This window comes from Plectropomus leopardus, chromosome 1, assembly GCF_008729295.1.
Source record: "Plectropomus leopardus isolate mb chromosome 1, YSFRI_Pleo_2.0, whole genome shotgun sequence".
Classification (NCBI taxonomy): Eukaryota; Metazoa; Chordata; class Actinopteri; order Perciformes; family Serranidae; genus Plectropomus; species Plectropomus leopardus.
The window spans coordinates 9,165,330-9,184,081 of NC_056463.1; the positions used below are offsets into that span (position 1 = coordinate 9,165,330).

Consider the following 18,752-nt stretch of genomic DNA (forward strand, 5'->3'; position numbering starts at 1 on the left):
CAGAGACCTCATGAAACATGACTGCGTTATGTCTCTGTGCTGCTCGGACACCTTGTTAGCACTCCGAAACATCCACAGAGATAACAACACACGTCTGAAACTCTAAAACAGAAGTCAGCGGCTGGTTACCAGGCAGTCGAGTTGGGACACTGGGCTCTTGCTGCCTGGTTGGCTGATGTCCCAAATCTTGACACAGCCCTTGCCGCCGGTGTAGACATGACGTGTTGGGTTGCTGATGGTGACAGCGCACACCACCTCCCCGTGGCTCAGTGTGTTGATCTGGCGAGCGTGGCGTGGGATGCCTGGGCCGATCAGTGCGTCAGGAGGGAAGGGCACAGGCTGCATCTGACCATCTGCACTCACGTGAAAAGAATAAGCTCTGCGGAGGACAGATGAAGGGGAAACACGGTCAGGCTGAGCTGAAATATCAGAGTTCATTAAGGAAAGAAGCAATGAGCAACTTCGCAAGAAATGTCCCACTAATTGCAAAAAAAATAGGAAAAGGTGACGAGAAAATGACCTGAAATTTCCGGACCTCTTAAATGTCGTGGTAATTTGGGGTCATTTCTTGTTAAGTTGCTCATTGCCTTCTTCTCGGGTTTCAAAGGGTTAGGCTCAAAAATAAAAAAGTGAAACCCAGAAAACAAAATGTTTTAGTCTTTGTGTTGCAAATCGTGTCTTCTATTTGGAGCAAGGATGTTAGATTATGTCACGTGTCCATGGGATAAGCACCTTGTACAACAGTAAAGCCATCTGTGCTAAACACAGGGTGTTGTATAAAGTTACATGGATTAAGCAGTGCTTCGAGGAAGATAATCTGCATCAATGGTTTTCAGGTTTGGTGTTAAATAAAACATCAAACAAAAAAATATTAACAAAATCCTGAATCCCATGTCTTCCCTCTTTTAAGATTGAAAGATTGATTTGAGACATTTTCATACTAATTAAGGCCTTATTTTCATATTAATGAATCCAATGCCTTGTATACTGATAAGAAAATAAGAAAATCCCAAACTGCTGATACTCACGGTTTTCCTCCAGAAATGGATGTGAGGCTGGCCGGCAGGCCCGGAGCTCTCATGTGAGGATGAGGGTCAAACCCCGCCTGCATGAAGAGGAGCCAAGAGTTAACAAACAACCAGTAACCTGCAAAGATGAATTAGACTAAGCTAATATTCAAATTAAAAACTATGCCTAGCTTTATCTGCTAACGCCCGGAGGAACTCTCGCACCATCGTTTCCAGGCAAATCCCTTGAAAGGCGCAGACTCAGCTTCGTTGCATACAGAGAAGCTTTACACAAGGCTACGACATCCCACTTGCTAATGCTAATGAAAGCCTGGGAGATTTTCAAACATGGAGATGCATTTTGGGGGCGAGCCTTTTTTTTAGAGCCTTTAGAATGCTAACTAACTAAGATCAAAGTAAAGGAGCCTGGCCGTCTTTGTACTTTCTCATTATGTACACACAACAAGCTGCAGCCAGCCGAGCAGAAATATTCATGAGTTAATGAGTTATGGAAATACAGGATGAATGCTTAAGTTTCTCAAAGTCATTTTGCAAACAGATTCTACAACCTACAGCCGCAGAAGATAATTCACACGGAGCCGGTGAAGGCTTGTTGAGTCAAACTGGTGGAATATATGAATGAATAAATGTGAAGAAGAGGAGCTTCCTCCTTCAATGGATTCATAGATTTTAAATAGAACTTACAATCGGTGAGCGTCCATAAGCGGCGGCAGCTGCAGCACTCATCTGTGGCGAAATGAGACCCGGGTAGACGCCTGGGCTCGTCAGTGATCCGTTCATTTCGTGATGACCCATCATAGCAAACGGGGAGGCGTAGGAACCCGCGATGGACAGAGGTGTACGCAGAGCTGGGGCGGCTGGAGAAGAGAAAAAAACATTTTAATTGATTTCTAGAGACTCAGAGACAATAATTTACAGCTGGAAACACTAAAATTTGTTTCATAACAACAAGTTAGGGGTTCCAACTAACAATTATTTCCATTTTATTCTATTCAGTGACAACCGGACAACTCAATCTGCTGAGGAAAATCCTGTGATATGACTGAAAGCTCCAGAACAGCTACCAATGGACCTTTTGGTGAGATTGTTTTGTAAACTTTTGTTTCCGAGGTCAAGAAAAACTTCCAAATATCAAGATTATTTTACCTTCAATGAATCTGGGGTTTATTTTATTGATTAACTGTCTCTTGTATTAATTGTATTGACTAATTACTGATAAAACTTCAGGAATAATATTACAGTTACCCCAAAAACAAATGACTTAATACAACTTTTCTTTTGTTTTTATCCCCTTCTGATCTGAAATCCAACAATCAATAACAGCCCGGATTCATTTTCGTAATCACACGTGCACGTCACCAAGCACCAAGCTGGTGTGGAAGGTGAAAACGCTATATTTCAGCAGCTGTAAAATATTTCCATTACTTTGATTTTGTTGGGAGGAAAGATGACCCCTTTGTCATGTGGGGTTGTAGGAGAATTACTATAACAAATTACTTTTGTCAGGGAGTAATAGTTAAAATAATATTACTTTTTAAAAGTGTAATGAGTAATAAGTTACATTTTTTGCGTAACAATCCCAACACTGATTAAGTCTATTAAATGTCACAAGATAGTGAAAAATGGCCATTACAATTTCCTAAAGCCCAATTTAAAGTCCTGTAAGAAAATAAAAGCATGTTATGCATCTTTGGAGAAACCTGATTCAATTTTAAGTACATTTTCAAGGAAAAATAGAAAATATCAAAAAGCTTATTGTCAGAGTCAATGAATGGCTTCAGTTATAAATGCAGTGACGTACCTAGTGCCTCCATGCCGGGGGGTTTGCCCATCGTCAGAGGCCGTAGTCCTGGAGTGGTGCTGGTTCCTGGTGTTGGTGCCTCGTTCCTGGGTGTTGGTGTGTTTGACTTCAGGCTCGGTGTAGACGACTTGTCGTTCTAAAAACAGAAATACTCTTTAAACCTCCGGGTGAAGCCTTCCTTTGTATTCACTTACTGAAAGTTCACTTACTCTCACTCTCAGCCACACACACGAATGTGAAACACACTGGAAAAAACCCCAAGTGAGTCAAAAATACCCCCATGAGCAGCGAAATCCAGAGTGACAATCTGAGTGGACGGCTCAAGGTAATCCAATCTAACACTGACACTTCATTACAGCCACAGCATGTGTGTGTGTGTGTGTGTGTGTAGGGGGCATAAACCTTTGCTTAGAATTTAAGCTTGTTAAAAGCGGCTAGACAAGCAAGATGGTGGCCCAAACACTCCTCTCATAATTAATCCATCTCTGTCTTCCTCTGCACACGGAGTTAGAGGAGTGGACGGTGGCTTTAGCCTGGTGACATACACTCACAGAAAACCCCAGGAATGAGTCCCAAAAACACAGAAATGAGTTAGCAGTTCAGCACCTCCAGTTCCCTCATCTGAAAGTCACTGGGTCTTTTGAATGGGTTTTTGGGAAGCCTGAAGGTCTGTGGTTAACAGACTGAGACTTTCATGTTTTGTTCTTTTCGTTCTTCTGCAGAATCCAAAGGAAAAATCCCATTGGCTTTTTGACAAGAGAACCAGGGCAAAGCTAACTTCCATGTCGGCCTACAGAAAAATGTCATTCCTGAGGCACTCTACAAGGTGTGGAGAGGTGCTGGGTGTCATAGAGAGCCTCAGGGCTGATGTTTTTCTGGAGGCTAACCCAAAAGCTAATGTCACCCTGGTTTCCTCGTCAAAAATCCACTGGATTTTGGATCACTGCAGAAAATAAGTTCTGTGGTAAACAAACATTTATGGTAATGTTCAGCAAGATATCCTTCACAAATAAACACCACTTACAGGATTTCTGAAGCCTAAATGCAATCACCAGAAGTAAAAAGTTAGACTAAAACGAACTACACCATGGTTGCATTGCCACCACAACAAGGCTGCAACGCCATGTTTGGCATGATGATGTTCTGTAGTCTCCTTCAGCCACTTGTTAGAGGCCGCCTATTTTCAAAACACATAAAAGCTTTAAAGTTTGTGAGTAGGGTATTTCCTGGCATATTTTATATCATACAACAAAACGTAAAAGTCTCTTCAGTCCCCCCCACAAAAAAAAAAAAAACATCGACTTTGAGACGTGGGAACCAGAGGTGCTGAAATGTTAACGGATTTCCAGGTTTTAGGACTCATTACTGGGGTTCATGATAGGAGGTGGAGGGTAGTGATGTGGACTATAAATCTATCCTAATCCTCTGTGCAACGTTTTTTGTAAAACCGATGCTGGAGGATTGTTTTAGCCCGGTTAGTGAGAGAAAATGAAGGAGAAGATGAGACGAGGCAAGAAAAAGCTGGAGACAGCAGTTCCCTCTCTGCTGTGTCTCTGGGTTATTTACAGCCTCGGGCCGAGGAAGAAATGACCATTTATTGGGTAAGCCATAAAGGAGATTGAGAGGAGTGAGCCACAGGGTTTGATTTCCTGAGAGTGCATCTCTGCCCCTTCAAGCCCCTCGTAGCAGCCGACTGCTAAGCCTCCTGCGTATTAGTCCTCCACACAGACACCCACTTCACTTGACAAATGCCCTTTAGTCTATCAGCCCCCCTCTGCTGTGACCGCCTTATATCATTCTCTCTCTCAGCGCATCCCCTCACACTCACATGGGCGTGGTCCTTTGCTTTGGAGGACGGCGTGCTGCCCGAGGAGGCGACGGAGGCGGGGCTGTTGGGGGCAGCGTCCTTCTTCAGGACTCGTGATTTATCCAGGCCGTTTTCCGGAGGAGAGTGAGCGGGGCTGACTCGAGGGGTGGCTGGATCCTGCACAGTTAAACGAGACAGACAGAGAGCGAGACTGAGCAAACAGACCGGAGGAAAGCCACTGGCATGTACATGTAGGTCAAACAAACTGGGGCCTCATGTGCAAACACAGATAAATATACTCGTGCGTGCTGGTTCTCCCCCTCACTCACACTCACACTCACACACACACACACACACACACACACACACACACACTTTTCATTCACCTGTAACTCCCTTTTCTCTTTGTATTCTTTGTGTTACTTTCTGCATGAATGGCAAAGGAAATACAGCCAGTGAGCACACACTCACGGCACACACAACCAATATTATGACAGACTTTTTGGCAGCGCTGTGAAAAATGTCGAGACTTCTACAGACAAATGACAAAAGAGTACTGTGTTTGGTTTCTGTGTTCTTAGTTTCTGAGGAATGTGGCGGAGCAGCTCCGTTCAAACGCAGTCTTACCTCATTGGAAACATCCACCACCAGGTCATCACTTTTGTCTCCGTCACTGTCCTGAAACGAAAGAGCGGCAGGCGTCAGGTTACTGGGAGACCACTGACAACACAGTCAGCACAAACCAGTGCAGTCCAGTTTTGTTGGCAACTAGATCAACATGACAGACCTGATAAATAGACTTTGTAACCTGTTTTTAGCATTTGTTGCATTTGGTATTTGCTTACCAAACTGTGCATACACGTAAAATCAGACTGGGTAATGATTTTCCCATAATTACAATTTCTTGAAGGTTTCCAGGAAAGAACTGGTTCAAGGTAAGCTGGGACACAGTTCTGAGACTGTGATTTTAGTCAGCAGTTGATATTCAGAGTATTTTGCTCTGTTCAACACTTATGTTCACAATGAAACAAAATAGTTGCATTTTGTTTTACAATAACCATTTGGGCAAAATGTTTCCAACTAACACCCCTGAATTGATGTTTTACTTTTCATTTGGTTACTGTAAAATTAGGCTCAAATTATTTTTTACAAAAGTCTTAAATCTAACCACATTCATCTGTAGGAACCCTCTTTATTCTTTATTTATGGTGAATTGTAAACTTAGTTGTTTACAAACTGCAAATGTTTGCATGTTCAGCTGATGTGTTGTGCACTGAGTAAAAGACTCAAGGATACACTAGTTTAGTCTTTAATTGGAATTAATTAATTGAATGAGAATCAACTGAATAAAGACAAATTACCGACTCTTCTCGAGGACACTCTCCAGGAAATCATTGGGAATTCACAGACCCATTAAAAACATAACCAAAACTGTGGTAGTTATACGATAAAATAATATTAAAATGGTAAGCACTGAGACGATCAGAGTTTAACATGAGCAGAAACAAACTCAGGACCCCACTGCCAGCTAAAGTAGGAAAGCTGTAAACTCATTAATGTAAGCCAATAAACACTCACATATCGGCTCATGCTGTCTTTGTCGTCCACTTTGCGTTTCTTGGAGTCGAGGCTGTAATCTGAAGAGCCGCGGTGCTTCTCACTCGCTGCGCGCAGGCTGTCTGATGGCGACACCGAGTTATTCTGCCAACAACAACAACAAGCAGCCAGAACACATCAGTTCCCTCTGAGTGTGATAAACCTGTGACACTATATAACCTCAAAAACTGTCAATAATCCCCTAATATACTGAAGTGGATGAAGATACTGTAAGAGCCACCTAATCACATATTTGTGATTAATCACTTGATATAAACTTTATTGTTGGTATATAAGATATATAGGTCTGTATAATTTGAATGGTGTTTAGACATAGACTAAGCTACAGTTATTTTTATAACAGCATCAGTCATTATGTTATTTCTGTCAGAACTCAGGCTAAGTTATGTACCACAGGTGCAGTGCCGTAAGTTGGTTTAGCATGACTAAAGAGGATCGAATGACGTCCTGCGAAAAGGTAACGAGAAGTCTGCGTAGGTGTGGATCAATTTAAGTTTTTGACCATGCTTTATCGAATTATGTGAGATAGTTCATCAAGTTGGTAGTGGACCAGACGAGATGTAGTTATGGAAGGACTTTGCCTGCTGTATTTTCCCGCATTCCAAAATAAATCTCGTAAAAGTTATTTCCTGCCATATGTGAGTATTTGGATTTTTCAATAGAGCTAGAACACGAGTCAAAACCGAGACACCTTGCAAACTAAGTGGCCTAGAAAACGGACTATAGATATGGTATAGACGTGGTTCTGATGAGCTATGTGTTGCAGATTTGCACCTTCAGCAAATATAATTTGAGGAAATGAGTTCTGGCTGTATTGTAATCTTCATCTTGCTTCATCTGAACTCATCTTGACTTGAGTAACAAACTGCTTGCAAATACATATTTGGTGCAAGATGTAAGTGATTTAAAAGAGTCAGCACTGCACTGCCAGTGTATGCCCTTTAGTCAAAGGACTGTTTTGGGGCTGAAATGCAGCGAGCGACAAACCCTCAGAAACCAAAAAGGCCAAAAACAACCAAATGGTATGTTTAAGTCCAGGCATGGCTCTGGAGCCGTTTCCCTTTTGTCAGAGCAGTGACAATATTGACTGTAAAGCTGAAACACACAATACTCCTGGACTGATTTGGGATAGAAGGTGCAGAAGAGGATTCTGGGACAGCTTAGCCCCACTGCTGCCAAGGCAGTGGAGCAAGGAGGAAGCAGACGAGGCGGCTGAACAAACCCACAAAAACGCCTCTGTAAGACAAAAGCATGATCTCGCAAGCAAGGTGATGCGTAGGACAGACTGAGGAGAGAAATGTGAGGCGGGAGCAGACACACTCGCGTGCGCGCACACACACACACACATCCTAATCCTCTTGCAGACCCTCGCAGTGACCTGGTCAGAGACACGCTTGAAGCAACATTAACAATTCAAACCAAACACAGCAACATTCCTGACTGTCTGTCTGTGGGCTCTTTTACACTGCCTGGTCAAGGTGGGAATACCCCGCTGTTATGCTGCCTGCCGTTCTGGTACGATCTTGGGATGGGGGAACAGAGTTGTCCCACCTTTAACCCTTTGAAACCTGGTTATTTTTTCTTGTGCAGCGTCCAGATGCCTTTCACAAGTATCTTTGGTCCCTGAGCAAGCTGATTTGCCATCTTTTGAAAACACAGAGAAACTAATTTTTTTTCTTTATTTTTTTAGTAACTTTCTAAACTTATGCGGCGACACGAAAATTAGGATCACTTTTAGGATTTTTGAAGCTTAAATGCAGTCGCCAGAAGTTAAAAGTCACCACAAGGCTGCAAAGTGGTGTTTGACACAGCGTGATGACAATCTGTAGTGCAATTTAGCCACTTGTTAGCAACCGCCTTTTTTAAGACACATAAAAGCTTCAAAGTTCACAAGTGGGGTATTTACTGATGTATTTTTATGTCGTAGAATAAAATGTGAGAGTCTCTTTAGCTTGTGTTAACCACAGACCTTATTTCAGACAGAGCAAAAAACTCACTGACTCCGAGACGAGGGAACCGGAGATGCTGAATTGCTAACTCATTTCCAGGTTTTTGGACTCATTACTGGGGCACTCTATAGCGTGATCTCTGTGTAAAAAGGGCATGTGACATGCAAGAAACATGTGAAGAAAAAACAAAATCTCTAACTGTTTAACTGTAAAAGCCATGTTAATGACTGATGAAGAGTTACTGAGTGTGTGTGCATGTGTGTGCTGAGGCAGGTCAGTGACTAAACAGCAGAAAATAACAGCAAAGTTCATGAAAATCAACCAGAATAAAAAAGAGGAAGGAAAGAAAGAGGCCATTGAAGGAACCTGGACAAGAGTGCAATGTGAAGACACAAAGGGGGTGTTGCCAGCAGAGAAAAGAGCCATGAAAGAGGCAGAGTGAGAAAATAAGAAGAAAAAAAGAGGAAGAAAGACAAGAGAGCAAAACAGGAAAGGAACTTGGCAAGCTATGAGAGCGTAGCAGTATGGCAATGAGTTCTCCCCACTAGTGGGAATGCTCGGACAGGCTGGCACTTTCTCAGAAGCTGCAAACGGGGTTTTTGTAGTCTGGGCACTGGTGTGGCGGGGTGGCACTGCCAAACTGGCCGACAGGCAGGCAGGGAGGGGTGAAGGCGTGCAATCCCTGAGGCCGGCTGAGACTGTCAGGCAGCTCAACAAATCCCCACCTTCATCAGAAACAGACAGATTCGGAGAAAGAGGGAAAAGGAAGACATCTGTCTGCAAAGAGGGGCAGCAGAGGACGGTAACAGCTTGATTGAAGGGGCGACTTAAAAAAAACAGACCTCTAGAGCCGAGGAGAATGGAGTTTGACGATAAAAAACACGGCTGTTGAGCAGTTAAAATAGAACTTCACCACTTTTCAACATTACCATCATCTACTCAAGTTTGCTTTTTTGTGACAAAAAAAACAACATATTTTTATAGTGTTCTCTGCGTCTCTGTGAGTTGCTTTAAAATCTGCTGTACTTGGGCCAGATGGTAATGTCAGTGGTACTCGGATGAAACTACAAGTTATTTCGGCTTGTATTTCTAGTCTCTACCTCTGAGTGTCCAGGGGATGTGCTTTCGATGTAACCAAAAAAAAACTTCCCTCTTGTCTGACATGGCAAACCAGCTGCATGTACGGTGGTGAAAGAGGATTTGATTTCTTACAGTCTTCTGGCCGACTCAGTTACACATCAGAGAGAGCCCGTGTGTGCGTTACTATTGCTCCTTGCTTGTGCAGAGGTGTGCGGGAGACAACGGTTGACCAAACTACAGTATGGCCAGCTGTTGTCACTTTATTTGGCTTCCACCTCTGATATGACCGGGTGCCGCTGCTTGCTGTTAGCTGAGAGACGGTGGGGAAATACAGCGTGTGGAGCTTTTCAAATTTCTCTGGTTTTGAGCCAACTGTGGCCAATTTTTGAGGCAACTGTAGCTGTTTTTTTTAACAAACTGTGGCTGTTTTTTTAGTCTACGCAGCAGCCTGGATCAAAGCGTAGTGTGACAGGCAAGAGCACTCACTCTGCTACAAAATCTGGTGACCAAAACTCCCCAGAAGCACATTGCACAGCACACAGACTAACAAAAATCAAAACGACGGCTCTACTTGATGCAATCTCGGTCAACAGAGAGGTCTCACACTGATGATTCGCATCTCCGACTCAAGGGGCAGCCCTCGTATAAAGGGCTGTGCAAGAGTTCTCTGTCAGTGCAGCACACACTGAGGAAGTTATTGCTTTAGCTGACTGCGTTTAACATCTACACTGATTGAATATCCACTCAGAGCATGGCAAATTTATCCTTTAATGGCACACACTTTCTGCCAGTTCCACATCCCTCCTTCCCATTCAAAATATGGAAATTTGCTCAGCTACTGTTGTGGAAAAGAAAGCCACACAGAGAGTTTTCGGCGTGAAGATGCCGCCCGACAGACAGAAATCTCCTACAGCCTGTCTGTGTATCTGAGCCCGTGACCTTTAAAGGATTGCTTAGACTCAATAACCCCACAGTCGCCTCCAACTCTGATATCAGATGACCTGAGACAACAGGACAGGAAGACTCTCCGTGTGTGTGTGTGTGCAGTGGAAAGGAGAGAGGAGGGGGAGGGTGGCACGGAGATCAGGTAAGGCTCTACTGGCAGCCGCTTGTCACCATATGAGACGGGAGAAGAGTTTGGGTTCCCTTCAGACATGAGTGGGCCCATTCAGGATGACCAGTCAATGGGAACTCAATCTGTCCGAGGAGATCCAACAGAGCGTTTCGCTCCAGCTAACTGAGAGCTTTAAGCCAGTCCAATAAACAAGGACTTTAACATGAGAAGGGGGAGAGATAGGGAGAGACACATGGGGAGAGGAGAAGAAGTGATGGAAAGAAGTACATGAGTGATATAGGAAGAGAAGAGTGCAGAAAGTATAAACAGAAAAATGCAAAACAGAAAGAAGAAAGGTGGATTAATGGAGTTAACTACTGGATGCATGCAACAGTGAATCCTCCAAAAGTAGTGAGGGAAGAAGAGAAGGAGAGTCAAAGTCGCTTTTAATTGTGCTGAAATTAAAGGAGGTAGCTGACTGCTAATCCTCGCCCCGTGATTGGAGTCATTTTCCACCTGGATTAGATGGCACTGGCTTATTTGGCCAGACTTCATTATTTGATTTCAGCCACCCGCTCCCCTGAGTACAAAAATGTGTGTGTTCTTACAAAGAGAGCACGAATTTCTATTGAACAGCGGGCTTAAGTCTACGTAAAGCACACCTAATCACCAAACACAGCGAGCCAGAGACCGGCAAAGTCAGAGAGAGACACACAGGAGACGGAGAGTCAACGTACCGTGCTCGACTCGCGTTCTTTCAGAGGATTGGCCAGGGGCGAGTGAAAAGATGAGGGGCCAGGAGAGAGAGAAGCAAAACACGAGTTATTATGGGTGTCACAACAACAACACTTCAATCAGACAACAGTTACACAATTATTACACAGCTGAGGGATTACTCACGTCTGCAGCTCTACATACTTAATTTTGGCAACACTTACTAATAAGCCACTTTTTATAAAAATTGTAACTAACAGCTTTATTAATGTTTGATCAATCATTTACTGACGCTTTATGGCTGGTGTTTATTAGTTCATCAATCAGGTTTGACCTCTGACCTCCTTGAAAAGAGCTGTGACCCTTTATCAGGGTTCTCATATTTTCAAGATAAATATTTTTAAAAGGTTTCTATGACTTTTCCCTCGCCTGTAATCGTAATTTTAGCTAGCTGGCATACGTGGAGGGAGAGACGAAACAACGGGAGAAAATAAAGAAACGTACGTGATGTTAAAGTAGGTCACACACTGACACATAATAGAGCTACCCTACATCGACAACTACAGAAACATTACGAGAAACGTTATTCACAGAAGATTACTGTAACAATTTAATTACACACAACAACATCCCATGACTTTTCCAGGTTTTCTATGACTGTGTGAACCTTCTTACTAATATTTACAACTACAGACTTGAGGAATTACTAAAAATAACCTCTATGAATTAATGTTCATGACTTCAGATGACTTACAAACTCAGAAAGCTCATGCGCCAATTTAATGGCCGAACGTCAAAATTGGCTGATATTTGCCTTTCTGCATTTATTATTGACTTGACAATTAATAATCAACTAGCAACACACAATTTTCACAATCTCAATAATATCATTGGCTTGTAACTAATAGCCAGAAGTTACAATTTAAACAATTTACATAGGGTGACTAATAAGAAAGTGGTACTTATTTTGAATAACACAACAGGGTTGTAATATCTGTTAGATGATCTATACCACCTACATTTCTGAAAAACTGCTTTATCACCACCAGCATCTGGGCTGATTGTTTCTACATTGTATTTTTTGCCTCTTCTTAAAGCACATTTATTCTATACACAGTGGTTAGTGTTGGTTGGTTAGATCTTTATTTCAATCATGCCAAATAAAATTGGAGAACAAATTAAAATATTAGCAAGAAAAACAACACCAGAGTGCCCATCAGACATATTCAGTAAGTGTTTCACGTCCGAAAAGTAGTAGTTGGAAGTAAATTCTTATCAAATCCTACTCTCTCTACTTTTTTTCAATTTTATAAAAAAGTTAATTTTAAACATGAATATTGCCAATTTAGGCCCCAATATTCACCATCCACACCTTGATCTAATCAAACAAGAATTAAGACAAGAACAAGAACAAATCAATCTGATTAAACTAATACACACTCCTAATGTTTTATTTTCATGTCAAAATATGTCTGTAGTAAGGCCAAAAATATTATACCTAACCCTGTATAAATATTTCCTCACAGTAATTCTGTACATAAACACTTACATTTCAAAACATACAGTGACATGTTTCTTTGATGAAACCAGTTAGCCGTTAAAACCACCTGTCACTACTAACATGCTGCAGGCTGTGTGTGTGTGTGTGTGTGTGCGTGTGTGCGTGTGTGTGTGTGGCAGGCTGTGCTCCTCACCTCTGTGCTCCAGGTCGTGGTGGTTCTTCTCATCCTTTACAGGCAGGTGGGCCTGGCTGCCAAGAGCACCCAGAGCCAGCAGGCCGGAGCCAGCGCCCGTCACAGGTGGGATGCCGGGCGGCTGCAGGCCCGAGGGGTGTGGGGGCAGCTGGACTGGCGGGCCGTGGGCCGCGTGAGAGAGGTGCTGAGCCTGAAGCTGCTGCTGCTGTAAACAAACGCAGAGAGACAAGACAGAGGACAAGTGGGTCGGCTGGGAAGTGAATCCATGAATGACCGCACTCCACTCATGCATTAGCGCTGGCTCTGACAACATTTAGTTCAAGGCCAAACCGTTTATGCCTAATAGCAGACTGACAGCAGCTGCCAACATGCTGATCCAGCTCATTCACTGTCACTGCCACTGTGAGGGGAAAAACTGATTCTGTTCATAGCTGTGGATGTACAGTACGGTTATCGTCTGGTTCAAAGTGTCAGAGAACTGAAAGACAATACTTTAATTATGTTAATTATAACTTTATCTCCCATTCTCAAGGTCTTTAGTGTTTGGCTGTGCTGTATGATCCCAAAATAGACAAGGTTGGCACCATGGGGCAGCAGTGTGTCACATTATAGCAACTTAATCTGTTTTTAGGCCGATTTATAACACTGATTACAACCTGTGCTGGCACAGCAGTGCAAAGTAGAGCTGCAACTAACAGTTTAACACTTTCCAATCAAATTAGGAAGTGTATACGGATTTTTAAACACAAGAAATGCTGTTTAAATAGGTAATAGACTACTTTCCAATTGCTAGCAGTACACAAGTACACCTTTCTGATTCCTTTTTTCCCAGTGTACCACATTCGACATCTTAAACTTGCCAATAAATAGGTAAGTGAATAGTAGAAAGCAGCATGGAGGCCAGTGAAAGTGTTGCAGTGGTTACTTTTTCATTTCTTTTACTTATTTAGTCTTTCTTTTTAAACACCTTGCAGAATAAATTTTGAACGAAGTTCAAGAGCTGCTTGAACAGAGATGGTCGGTATTTTCTGGTGCCAAAGGGGCTCAAATTAATGTGCCTACCCCGGTATCGTATTTGTACTACTGCCAATCAAAGATGGAGCAGATAAATACCTGTGACTACTGCAAAGTCATTTACTCTGGGAGTGAATAGAGATTTTAACTTTTCCATTAAAAGGTGCACTATTTAAGATCTGGCCATAATTTTAGTTTAAAACATTTAAAACTAACCCTATCAACCAAGTGTGAAGAACACCTCTGACGATATGTCCAAGATGCCTACGTTTAATACATCCTGGCCTGAGAGGCGATAGTGAGCCGCTGTAGTCTCCCGTGTGCCGCAGGAGAGGATGAAGAAGTTGAGGCGGCAGGAGCATAGAGTCAATGGATACAGCATAGAAGTTACAGTCTCAGTGAATTAGTTAATGTGTAAGAAACACAGCGATGGCAGAAGCTCCAGGAAAACGACTGTTTTCTCCATCACAAGCATGTTGACAATTTACCGAAACATATCTTCAGAGGATAGCAGCCTGATTTTGACCGGCTGTATTCTTGCTCTGCTGTCAGTTGTGAGTTTCCTTCACTTATGACTCATGACTGTAAACTGTGATTGTATGAACAGAGTAGTAGACCAACTAAAAAAATGTCGACCATTTCACCTTAATGTAACCACTTGACATTGCTGTTATGATGATGAGGCTTGCACTGGATGGCTGGTAATTAAAAATAGGTCATTTAAAGGGTGAAATACTTTCCCCCATCCGGCTCGATTGTGTGGCTGGTAATTACAAATAACTCCATTAGGTACAAAAGCCAGATGTTAGTGGGTGTTAGGTTATTTTTAATCTACAACAAAAGGGGCTTAATTTTCATCTGTCGTGTATTTTTTTTTAATCAATCAATTCATTATTTAGAGTGTAAAGTTCCATGAAATGGTGAAAATTACCAGTCACCACTTTCTAGATCAGTGGTTTCAAACTGGTGATGCTTGGTCTAAAAGTGGGTCACAGGTCCATTCTGAACGGACAGCAAGTGACTTGTGAACATGTCGAGTTTGTTAAAAAAACACCCTTTTTTTTTGAAGTACATGTAATTTGCGGCAAAGAGCTTTTATTTTGAAGTGATGTTTCTGTTTATTCTTGCAATATGTTCATTTCTTTGTGTTCTAATCCATTGTGTTGCTTATATTTTGTGAAATAAAATTAAATATCTGGTAATTTATCTAATGTGCGGACCTTGAACTAATGAATCAGAAGAAATCTGGACCTCACTGCTGGACCAATTGGGAACCTAAACTGATGTCTTTGCATTATTGGTTTTGTTTGAGTGACAATTTTAAACACAAATATATTAAATTTGCAAACATATAAAACAAAGGAAAGCAGCAAATCATCACATTTGAGAAGCTGGAAACATGCTTCGACAAATCAAATCAAAATCGCTGTTGATTAATTTTCTGTCTGAATCTGCTCTGTGCTAATGGTTTGCACATGAATGATCTTTGCCTCCAGGTTTATACTTCTGACCTGCTACTCTTTTCACATCACGCTCTGCACTTATTACAGCTCTGCTCCACTGTTGTTTTTGCTTATTGTTTATTTATGGTACGAGACTTTTCTTGGACAACTATGTCCAACTCAACAACATGTCACCTCTGTTTGTCCAAAATGATCCAGACCGCTTTTCCCTCCCTGCCAAACTGCCGTGCTTTATTCATAGTTGTGACAGTTAAAAAATCAATAGGTCTACACTTGAAAACCTCAAAACCTTTCAACACTTTGGAAAACCAAGCAAGCGTGCCCACTACTCCAGCAAAATGCTGTTAAGCACAGACACCGTGGAGAAAGCACACACACACACGCACACACACACACACACACTCACACTTCCCAAGAGGCCATGGCCGTCTGTGAGAGCAGCCAGAGAGTAGTGAGTAGATAGACAGGAGTTAAATAGCCACTCAGGCAAGAGGGAAGCAAGTGCTTTAAAACAAGGTTAAATAACACTTAGCACATCTATCAAATGCCTCTCCAAAGAAGACAAAAAAGAAAAAACATGATTGCTATTCTGCTTGCTGGATAGAACTTCAATAGCCTCATCCATACATTCATTACATAAAATGGAGAAAGTAGACGAGGGTGTATCTAGTGGCTTACCACATTTAAAGGTTTATTTCGCGGCCGGCCATTATTCAGGCAGCTCATTATGTCGAGCTGGACCTGAAATCGCACGATGGATTGAAGCAACTGAGGGGCGGCATTGTTAATCGATATTGTACTGGTGTGCCGAGCAGCCCATTTGTTGTGGAAAAGGAAAAGCGAGCAAAAAAAGGAGAGAAAGAAGGGCAGCTGGAGCAAGAAAAGAAGGGAGAGGCAGAATCAGAAAATAAGAGAATGAAAAGAGAGAGTGAGCGAGGGATTGAGGCAGGGACGTCCCTATTGAGTGTGCCTAATGAGGAAAAGCGTGCAGGGATCATTATCAAGAAGCCTCATTAACGAGCTATGGCTGAGGAGAGGAGCAGAGGAGAGACGAGGGAGGGGAGCAGTGAGGGAGAGAGAGGGAGAGAAAGAGGGAAAAAATTCAGAAAATAAATTGCTTCCAATTCAATATTCATGGATAAAGAGCTGGCTTCCTTTCACACTTATCTTTTTTCATTATGTGTAAATGCCGCCGCAGCTCAGGCAACTTCCACAGGAAACAGGCAATTAAAGTTAACTAGGCGAAGCTGGCTCCCTGCAGAACAGTACTGTCAGGTGGAACAAGCGTCAACAGCACCAGCACAAACCAGCTGGCAGACTGGCTTAATAAGTCTGGCAATGATCGCCACATTACCTACTTATCCTGTGCTTTACAACAGCTTCTGTGGATCATCATATTTTCTTCAGTTGTCGCGACAAAGATTAGACTACATCCCACGCTAAAAACAGACCTGAGTGAGCTCAGTATTGGAATAAGGATTGAGACACGGAGAAACGATTTTCTTTTTAGGTTAGAAATAAAGTGCCGTCAAATCTGCGACACCCGAGCAAGGCACACAAAGGACAGGCTGCCAAAAATATAAAAATATAAAAAATAACACACACAATGTCATGCTTTATCTCTGGAAAGGCATCAGTGTCCCCTTACACAGACATGTTAGACTCCCAGCAAGCAATTCAGAACACTCGTTAAGGACATATTGTTTGTCTACGTTTAGAGAGCTGAACACTGACCATGAAGGCTGGGTAGACGTTATGAGGCGGCTGCTGCTGCTGAGTCAAAGAAGAGAGGAGGACAGATTCAGCCAGAGATGATACACGCAACAAAGCTAAAGAGGACAGTTACAAATCCTGCATATAAAAACTGGAAGACACGCCCAAATTTTCCAGAGTGCAAGGTGACATTTGCTTGTTTTGTGCAATCAACAGTCCAAAACCCCAAAATATTCAGTTTACTGCCAAAGAAAGCAAAGAAAACAATCAAAGATCCACACTGAAGATAGAGATATTCGGATACCATTTTTACTTTCTGGTTAGCTGAATTTGAGTATCAGCTGATACGAACCTGACACCATTTGAGAGCAGCTTTATAATAAAGTTTGTCCTGTATTTTTCTCTTTTGCTTTGATGAACTTTTCGTGCTCTTATGGGTGATGCATCTTCTAATGCTTTATACCTCTTTTCTACCAAAATTAGCGTGTGTACGCACATTTTTGCTAAACTATGGAAAACCTGCTAAGAATAGCTTATAAACTTATTTCTCTTTGCCAATAGACTAACTGTGTACACAGTTCTGCAGCTGAAAAGTATGCCTTTCTGTTTTTTTTTTGTTTTTCCTCTACTGGTGTGTCATGTTTGACATCACAGACCAAAAGAGGCCAAAAAATAGGTTAGTAAACACTAGAAAGCAGCATGGAGGCCAGTGAAAAATGTTACTGTGGTTACTTCTCTTTACATATTTCTTATTCAGTCTTTCTTTCAAACAGACTAATTTGGAAAATTGTTTCAGCCCTGCTTAGGTCGAGATGGACAGTATATTGTGTCGGTGTGTCATTGCATCTCGCCGGTAAAGGGGCTAAAATTAGCGCATTCACTCGGTTGTTTCTATCACTGCCAATCAAAGTCAACTGACATGCGTGTTAATGTCAATTGTAAACTTTCTCATTACACAATAAAGCCAGATGTTAGCAGGTGTTAGTGGGTTTTTGTGCAGTCTGTAGAGGCTACAGATTACTGGTGTTAAAATTGACAACACTTCTTCCCATTTGTAATGTAAAATTTTGCCTTTTTGCTTGCGGCTTATGTTACACAATTTACTGGAAATCAATTATTCTGCACTCTAGAACAGTAGTTACTGGTGGCTGCACAATGCAACTTGGTGCATAGGCTACTGTTTAGAGTGGCAAAATAGAATTGATTTCTAGTGAAACTGCCTTTTTCTCCATGTGTGAATCTATTTTAAAGTTTAATTTTGTGGTATTGTACTGGTTTATAGACTCACAATTGCTAACATTAACATCACTAATAACATTATTTGATTCTTCAGGCTCAAACTGGTAAGGTTTTACCGACCCTATAGGCATGTTTATCATAGCCTTATGTCAAAATCTGATCTCAGACAGCCTTGACATCATTGATCTGTGCTTAGCCAATCAGAGTGTTTCACTGATGACCATAAATAAGGCGTGGGCTGTTTCTTCCGCCTAACAGCAAAATCTCTTCTGTTTGTGGGAGAGACAGAAAGAGGCCCTTGGAAAAGCAGAGTAAAATCAAATCCACATTTTTTTTTGTTAACACAATTACAGAAGTCTTTCATAGACCCATATAAACAGTGCAGATGTAATTTTAATTGTTTAAATATGGGACCTTTAAGAGGCTGGAAGCAAGGATTATTTGGAGGCAGTTTTGTTTAAAAACCTTACACGATGGATTATCAACTACAAATTAATTAAAAAAACACCACTAAAACTAAGCTTGAATACAAGCTAATATCGCATTTGTAAGTAACATAAAATGAAATGGTCAGCTCCA

General features: G+C 41.9%; 1 protein-coding gene across 9 annotated transcripts in view; it reads right to left on the minus strand.

Annotated features, from left to right (window-relative positions):
* Positions 1–18,752, minus strand: part of tle3b (TLE family member 3, transcriptional corepressor b) — a 43,812-nt gene that overhangs the window by 5,455 nt on the left and 19,605 nt on the right. For 2 of the 9 annotated variants that reach the window (XM_042491629.1, XM_042491613.1), the window contains exons 7-15: positions 12,745–12,946; positions 11,074–11,132; positions 6,215–6,337; positions 5,264–5,314; positions 4,658–4,813; positions 2,830–2,965; positions 1,713–1,885; positions 1,029–1,105; positions 130–379 (exon numbers count right to left, since the gene is read on the minus strand). In XM_042491629.1, coding sequence (XP_042347563.1) covers positions 130–379; positions 1,029–1,105; positions 1,713–1,885; positions 2,830–2,965; positions 4,658–4,813; positions 5,264–5,314; positions 6,215–6,337; positions 11,074–11,132; positions 12,745–12,946 — 1,227 coding nt within the window. Of the gene's footprint in view, positions 1–129; positions 380–1,028; positions 1,106–1,712; positions 1,886–2,829; positions 2,966–4,657; positions 4,814–5,263; positions 5,315–6,214; positions 6,338–11,073; positions 11,133–12,744; positions 12,950–16,955; positions 16,995–18,752 lie in introns of all 9 variants that reach the window. The other 7 variants (XM_042491646.1, XM_042491638.1, XM_042491621.1 and 4 more) reach the window with 5 other exon arrangements.